An 8,542-nucleotide genomic window follows, 5' to 3' on the forward strand; every position below is an offset into this window, starting at 1 on the left:
GATGCTCTCAGAATGATTTTACTCTAATAGAGAGTCGCCAAGCCGTCATTACTGAAAGTATTCAGTTCCATCTCTACAAAAAGACAGCTCGGACGGAAGCGGCGATGTCCGGCGGTGTAGTTAATATTTATTGTCTAAAGCAGCTCCCTTCTCACTCCAGTGCAGCGTTGCTGACCTTCTCTGGATCTTTCTTACCCTTACGACTCTCTCGTTTTCAAGCCCTTCCTCCTCCACTCGCCACCGCTCGCTCTCCAGGCGTGAAACAATCTTCTTTTTTTTTTATGCCTCCAATCCAGCCATTTTAGGAGAGAATAAAAAATAAAAGACAGAGGGCCAGGGAGAGGGAGACTTTTTTTTTTTTTTTTTTTACAACCCTGCAAATGTCACCGGGCCTGCCTGAATAACACAAAGAAGCTTTTACAAAATAAAAAGTGTACAAGAGCGGCGGCATGATGAAAAGGTCACAAAAATAAAGACAAGCGTGATTGAGTGAAGGCGGAAGAGAGAAAGAAAAGCTTGTGCTTTTTGTGAAGCGAGCCGTGAAAAGCAGCAGGTCCTTGGAGGGAACGCGCTGTGATTTGTGTGCGTGTGTGTTGCACGTTACTCTTGTTTGTTTGCCGCTGTCGACACTTTTTAATAATACTGCATAACAGGACGCAATTGTCACTCGGGATTCTTCCAAGGATGTTTCCAGTTTGTGACAATGCAGGCATATATTAGCAAATCGTATTTCAAATGAAATCCCTGTTGTGAAAATGAAGAAAGAATCAATCAATCAAATGTTACATAATTAAGTTTTAATTTGTGACATTATTTTATTTTTATAGTCTAAGGTCATATTAGTTGATTGATTTAATTATATTTGATGTTTAAAAATGTTCTGGTTTATTTCATTTTAATGTATTTTACTACAAAACAAATGTTAGGTAAAATATATTTATGTAAATATAGAAAATAAAATCCTTAATATTAGATTTTACAAATTAGATACTTCACTTTATATACAGTATTCTAAAAATTTTAATAAATGAATTTATTAGTTTTGTTTTATTTAATATATAATAATTTCTCTACTGAATTTGTATGTTTTATAAATCTGAATAAAAATATTAAATGAAATTTATTTATTCAGATATTTTGAAAAAAATATTAAATACAAATATTTGCATTAAATCCATAAAATTCAAAACGAATTTTATTTATTTAAAAAAATTTGAAATAAATACTAAAAACTATAAATACTATTCTATATTTGTAATATTATAAAATATGGTAGTACCATTAGTTAATATTGGGCATAAATATGCAATATTAATGTCTGTAATTCATATTTGTATCTTTAATTGTCATATTTAATCAAATTCATATTTGATATTTATACTGTAATTAAAAATGTAATAATCTTATTTGTATTTTGTTTGTGTCTGACTGAGTTAAATGAAAATGTTATTTAATAGGCAACAATGAATATCAGATAGTCAAACATGTATATTATTTTATACTGTATGTCGAATTTTGTGCAGTTTCTTGGTGAATTTTTCGGATTTCGTTGCAATTCCTTCCCTCGGATGTGGGTCGTGTTTGTAGCTCTTAACTTGCTTGTTTTGTTTTCCTCTTCTTTCCACTTCACCTCCTCGTCTTTCTTTGTTAACAATCTGTAGTCTGACTTGCAGCTGCTTCCCTTCCTAATTCTTCACACTCTTCTTCTTCTCCTCCCTCTTCCTCCTGCTGGGCCGTGCGCCGGGTAGGCTTGTGGTTCTGGGTCGCCCTGCCCCAGTGAGCCAACAGGGCCCAGCCCAGACCAGACCAGTCCGGAGGCTGGGAGCTAGATAGCAGCAGGGCGCGGTAGGTATAAAACCACAAAAGCAAAACCATCACGTGTCCTTTTCATCCATTTTGACTTTTTTCTTTTCCACCGTCCTGCCTCATTTTGACTCTTGTTTTAAGCATCTTCCGAATACGTACGTGTCAAGGGTTCGCAAGTGTCCATCCGTCACGCGTGATCATGTGACCATAGTGCATCTCTGTGTCAGCTTTTCGGGGACAGCCCCCGTCCCCCAAGAGCAAGCATCACACTGTGACAGCAAGTACAACACGAAGCAAGCAAGAAGAGCCTGTTGGGTGTTTCAATTTAGACCGCCGTCCAAGCCAGGTTAAAAAGTTCCGCTTTCACACAAGGGTTAGAGTTTCAAGCCGGAGTTAAGGTTTCATGGCATGCCTTCAATCCTGGGTTAGGATTTTAAGTTAAGGTGTCAATCCTGTGTTAGGGTTCTTAATTAGGGTTTCAGAGTTGATTTTCAAGCCAGGGTTAGTGTCTCAAGGTTTGTCAAGTCTGGGTTAAAGTTATGATTCAATTCTGGATTAGCATTTCAAATTGGGGTTCCAATGAGGGTTTCGAGCCAGGGTTTGGGTTTCTAAGTAGGGTTTCAAGCCAGGGAAAAGACCTTAACTCTTTGACTGCCAGACGTTTTCAGAAAAGGGATGCCGTGGGTGCCAGCCGATTTTAAGCATTTTGACCGATCTTTCAAGGTCCACAGAAAATTATGTGTTTGGACTATGGAAACACACATACTACCAAATGAAAGATTGGACTCTCGTCTTTCATCTGAACAAAAAGTTTGTTTCTACCATATTCCGTTTTTCAGTAATCAACAATAGAAAATGGTTAGTTTCACCTCTGTTTTGAAAAAAAACGTCTTTTAAGGTCTTTGGCACTCCTCCATAGGATTTTACTAAACGTTATTTAACGTTTTTGGCAGTCAAAGAGTTTTAAGTTAGGGTTTCACCCCCGGGTTGGGGTTTCAAATCATGGTTTCCAGCCAGTGTTAATGTTCCAGACTAGAATTTCAAAACAGGTTTAGGGTTTCTAAGCAGGGTTTCAAGCCAGGGTTAGGGTTTCAAAATAAAATTCCAAGCCAGTGTTACTGTTCCAGACTAGGATTTCAAGACAGGGTTAATGTTTCAAATTAGGGTTCCAAGACAAAATGGGGGTTTCTAAGTAGGGTTTCAACCCTGGGTTAGGGTTTCAAATCAGAGTTTTAGAATTCCAGAATAGGGTTTCAAGCCAGGGTTAGGGTCTCTAAGTAGGGTTCCAAGACAAAATGGGGGTTTTTAAGTAGGGTTTCAACCCTGGGTTAGGGTTTCAAATCAGAGTTTTAGAATTCCAGAATAGGGTTTCAAGCCAGGGTTAGGGACTCTAAGTAGGGTTCCAAGACAAAATGGGGGTTTCTAAGTAGGGTTTCAACCCTGAGTTAGGGTTTCAAATCAGAGTTTTAGAATTCCAGAATAGGGTTTCAAGCCAGGGTTAGGGACTCTAAGTAGGGTTCCAAGACAAAATGGGGGTTTCTAAGTAGGGTTTCAACCCTGAGTTAGGGTTTCAAATCAGAGTTTTAGAATTCCAGAATAGGGTTTCAAGCCAGGGTTAGGGTCTCTAAGTATGATTTCAAGACAGTATTAGGATTCCAGACTAGAATTTCAAGCCAATGTTTCAAATTAGGGTTTGGGGGCTTTAAATGATGGTTTCAAGGCAGAGTAACTGTTTTAAGTTACAGTTTCAACCCTGGGTTAGGAATTCAAATTAGGTTTTCAAGCCAGGGTAATAATTTCCAAGTAGGGTTTCAAGCCCTGGCCAGTATTCCAAGTCCTGATTTGAAAGCCTGGTTGTCCTCGCCCTGATGCTTCCAGACTTGAGTCTCCTTAATGGAGCCTGCTGGCGACGGACGCTTTTGTTTTTCATCAGCTAATTCGGGGCTGCCAAGATTAATGAGCGCCTGTGCCTAATTGCTGTTAATTACCAACCCAAGAAGCCTCCCCCCCTGTGATCCTGCCTCCACTCCGGGAGACGAGGGGGCGGCGGTCCTCTCGTCTTCAGATGGTCTGGAAGCTGAAGGGCAGCAGGTGGACGAGAACGGTGAGGGGGGATCCCCAAGAGGGGGTTCGCAAGGGTGGGGGGCTACAAAGTGCAGAATCTGGCGGGAGATCGACTGTTTTGGCCAGAGGCTCGGAGCTGTTCCTGTGTTGGAGGCGGGCAGCTTTGCCAATGATGTTCCTCCCATATGGTGTTTACTTGCTCAATCACATCCACTTTACACACTTTCCCTAACACACACGCACACACACACCGGCTTATTACGCCCATTTATCCGTAGGACAAGCACACCTGTGATTGATACTGTGACCAACTGGGCTCATATTGCAGCCAAAATGTGTGTTGGCGTGTACGAGAACTCAAAAAAATCGGCCCTAACCTCTCATTATTTGCTAAAAATAAACTCACCTATTTACGGCTTTTTTGCTCACCTTGTGTGTGCGTGTGTGTGTGTGTGTGTGTGTCCTATTCATCTAGTAGGTGTTTTTATTTCAACGGGTAGCGTGTGGGTGCGTCCAGAGAGAGAGAGAGGGAGTAAAACGACCCGCTGTCACGGTTCACCGAACAATCTCATTTCGCTGTAGTTGTCCAGGTCCTGACGCCAGCGACCCCCTCACACCATCGAACCCGACACACGCTTGAGCAATTTATTAAGAACACGCGTCCAAGGCCTCACATTGCCCTCTTACAATTTCAAGTCAAGTGTGTATAGTAGCTCGAAAAAGGCAAATTAGGGCGTTAAAAACAAGGGTTAGGGTTTTCACCGCTGGATTTTAGTAAAAAAGGTTAGGTTAGAACTTCAAGTTATGTTTGCAAGTCGAGGTTGGGGTTTCAAAGTGGATTAGAATTTCAAATTAGGGTAAAGGTTTCCAATTAGGGCCTCAAGCCAGGGTTGGGGTTGCAAACATGAAGCTTTCAAAGCAGGATTTCAAGACGGTGTCAGGGTCTAAAATACGGATAGGGTTTCAAGACTGTGTTTTTTTTTTTTTTTTCCAAAGTAGGGTTCAAAGCCTTGGTTAGTTTTTCAAAGCGGGGGACTTTGTCAATGTTAGGGTTCGAAATGGATTAGGGTTAGGAAGTCAAGATGGGTTTATGGTTTCAAAGTAGGGCTTTTAAAACATGGTTAGGCTTTCATATTAGGCTTTCAAATAGGGTTGTGAGCCACGGTTAGCATTTTGATATAGGGTTTCAAGCCTTGGTCATAGGGTTTTATACAGATTAGGGCTTTAAACAAGGGTTCAAAGACAAATGAGTGGTTTCAAATTAGGGCTTCAAACAAGGGTTAGCAATTTAGGCGTGGCTTTTGGTTCCAATTTATGTGTTGGGTTGTTCTGTGGGCCAAATCACACCATAGACGCCATCCTGCACTGGGATGGAGGGCTCCCTCTAGTGGTGGTCTACTGAATTAAATATTGCTTAAACGTGCCTTACAATTAGGGATGCAGCTAGCAAATATTTTCTGAATTGAGTATTTTACCAGCAAAAAAAAAAAAAAGGGTTTCAAGCCAGGAGTAGGGTTTTAAAGTAAGGATTCAGAATTGGGTTTTGAAATTGGGGTTTCACCTCTGGTTTTACTGTTTCTGATGCTTGTCCGTCTCCAACTTGGCAGTCATTAAAAGTAACTTGCCGCCTGTGCATTTGAGTGGCGAGTGTTTTGCGTGGGAAGCCTCCTCGCGCTCTCACTTTGCCGAGTGAGAGAAGTCCTCCACAATATAATGGGGGCCCGCCCGCCAGTCCTCCCATTCAGCCGTCTTCGTGGCAGCCGACGTGGGCGAAAGTAATTACGTGGACGGATGCTAACAAGCGGCCCCGTCGTGAGATTGAGGGGCAGACACGACTCGAGATGAGTCACGGGGCTCTTTTCCAGGCGCACAAGAACGAGTACCGGCGTCACAGGGGGGGACTCCTGTCACGTGACTTGAGCCCAGTCAACGCCCGTTTCAACACTGGATTGACTCAAATTTAGCTTAAAGGCGGGCTTGCTTGAAATGGAAAAGACAATACAGACATGTTTTGTTAGGACTGAAAAGACGGTTTGTGATTTTTTTTGTTTCTCTCATTCTCAAAATCAGTATGAGTTTACCCTGCTTTTAAGAGGGAGGACTGAGAAGAGTGGCGTTGACGCTAGTGTGCTACTGTCACCCAGTGGCCACTTTAGGAATAACACTAGTTTTTTTTTTGTTTTTTGGGTGGGCCTTGCTTTGGGTTTTGTGACACTAATAAGCAAGTTTCTCAAAACATGATCTGATTTCTGATATATTATTTTGTTTTTAATCCATGTACGCATGAGATTCGAACCCAGATGCTTTCCTAACCACCCACCCACCACTCTACTGCCCCAGAATGAATCATGAACCATTCGTATTGTACATTCTGATGAAGTTTTTTTTTGTTTTTTTTTCCCCTTCCAGAAGAAGAAGGACCCTCTGTACGCCCGCATCAACAAAGGGAAGAAATAGAGACACACGGGAACAGAAAGGCGGCCCGGACCGGCACTGAGAAAACTGGAGGAGGGAGAGCCCCCCCCCCCCCCCACCCCCATCCCATCCCACCCCTGCTTGTATGTGTGCGTGCGTGAGAGATTGTCCTGCCTCTTTGCTCCAGACTCCCGCCAGACCAGGTATCCACACGGATGTACTTTTCCCTCCCACGCTTCCCGCTCTTCTCCTTCCTTCCTCGGCTTCCTCCTCCATCTTTGCCGTCCGTGTGGACTTATTTCGCGGAGGCCCCGTCGTTGGTTTGACTCGGGTGCAGAAACAAACTCTCTGGGAGCTACTCACTCGCCAACCATGCGCACACACACACACACACACACACCCATACACACACGCTTACGACCGGCCCAACCCGTCTCCTGGCAGACTGATTTAAAAGGACCGGGACAACGTGGAAGGGACACAGAGTTCATTCTCTATGGCTTTTTGTACAATACTAATGACAGGAAGAAGAAGATTAAACAATGAACAAAAGAGCCAAGTGAAAGGGAATATAATGTGATTTTTTTTTTTTTATTATTATTCAAAATCAAGCCGCAATTTGGGGTTCAGCTCTGTAGGGGGCGCTGTAGAGTGGCTTTAAAGTCATCTGGCTCATGAGGTTTGTCATTCTGTAAATAAACATGACCCATCGTCTTCATCGTGTCGGACGTCTGTGCCATCAAATAGGGAGGCTTCCAGTTATGCAAATTTTTGAACCCAAGCAATAGCATGCGTTTCTCAGCATTTAGTCACATCCTCATTTTTTTTTTTTTTTACAGCTCCATCTCGCTCATCGCTCCGCCCCCTTTTTGACATACAGGGCTACCTTAACTTACGTGTATATGGATATATTTACACACACTGTGTATATATACATTTATGTATACAGTATATACATCAATATATATATATATATATATATACACACATAAGTCAAGGCACCACTTTAACAACTCTATGGGAAAATTTTCCAAAATTCAGAAAAAAAATGTGTGTGATTGGCTTCTTCTTTGTTTGTCTTTTTACATTTATTGAGGTTTGATGCATATCCCAAAAAGCACCACTTACTTAAGGGCTGCCAGATATGGAAAAATATGTGATGATAATGCCGGGAAAAGCGGCACATGGGTCTCAACAATATGATATAACTAAAGGAAGAATGGAAGTGAATGACGTCATCACCCTCCTCCAAAGCACTTAAGTATATTCCATCTTTTTTTTTTGTTTTTAATGTTTTACAAGTCAATTTCTTTTTAGTGTGACAGTTTAACGGTGGCCTCAAAGCTCATCAGTTTTCGCAATTGCATATTTCCTGGTAAAAAAATATATATATATATGAAAGGTAGTGGTCATCATTGCTGCTTGTGTGGTGATTTTTTTTTAAATTATTTTTTACATTAATTATTTCACATGGGGAAGAATACATTGGAAAAACAATCATAGGTTTTTAGCCAGAATCCATCTTTAGAGGTTGCACTGTGTTCTAGCCTACTTACTTACTTACCCATGTGAGCGTCTTCATCCAGCCACTCCCTGTTTCATGGCCAGAGTCTTCCTCATGCCACTCGTTTGGAACCCTGATGACGACGATGATGACGACGACGATGATGACGATGATGATGATTAACATGCTGTCCTAGAGAGCAAGCAGAGACTTACACAACAAAGGGAACGGGAACATTTCTAGATTTTACCTCAACTAACAGTTTCTTAATGTAAATTGACATTATTTTTATCTTTACAAATATATGACATTCTACAGTGTTTTGTTTTTTTTAACGATGATTTATCCTTTTTTTTTTATGTTTGGGTTCACTCTTAATTTTCATGTACCAACCATGTATTACTGTTCCAAATAAACACATCTCAGTTACGTTTTGTTGTTGGTTGTATAATTTGTGCTTGAAGGGCAGTTAAAGTTATTCTTGCATTTTTTTAGCAAAGTGTCAAAAGATTATGAAATTGTGCTCACGATTAGTCATGAAATACCTAGTGAAGCTATAAATTATTTATTAATTATTTTGTTATTTTTTTATTTATGTGGAACTGACAGGTAGCGATATGTTATGTTTGCATTGAAAATATTTATACCAAACAAAAATATAATATAAATATAACACTTGCTCTCATTTTTCTCTCATTGTTCACAAATGGGTCCAAATCTAATTTAGTGAACACCTCTCCTTTGCCGAAATAA

The 8,542-nt window shown here is 40.9% G+C and overlaps 1 protein-coding gene across 4 annotated transcripts in view; it reads left to right on the forward strand.

Moving 5' to 3' along the window:
• Window positions 1-8,218, forward strand: part of dab1a (DAB adaptor protein 1a) — a 226,998-nt gene extending 218,780 nt beyond the window's left edge. For 2 of the 4 annotated variants that reach the window (XM_077584462.1, XM_077584463.1), the window contains 2 exons: window positions 1,749-1,845; window positions 6,280-8,218. In XM_077584462.1, coding sequence (XP_077440588.1) covers window positions 1,749-1,829 — 81 coding nt within the window. In that variant the 3' untranslated portion in view covers window positions 1,830-1,845; window positions 6,280-8,218. The remainder of the gene's footprint in view (window positions 1-1,748; window positions 1,846-6,279) is intronic. The other 2 variants (XM_077584464.1, XM_077584465.1) reach the window with 1 other exon arrangement.
• The last annotated feature ends 324 nt before the right edge of the window (window positions 8,219-8,542 follow it).

The sequence above is a fragment of the Vanacampus margaritifer genome, chromosome 13 (assembly GCF_051991255.1).
Source record: "Vanacampus margaritifer isolate UIUO_Vmar chromosome 13, RoL_Vmar_1.0, whole genome shotgun sequence".
NCBI classification, from domain to species: domain Eukaryota; kingdom Metazoa; phylum Chordata; class Actinopteri; order Syngnathiformes; family Syngnathidae; genus Vanacampus; species Vanacampus margaritifer.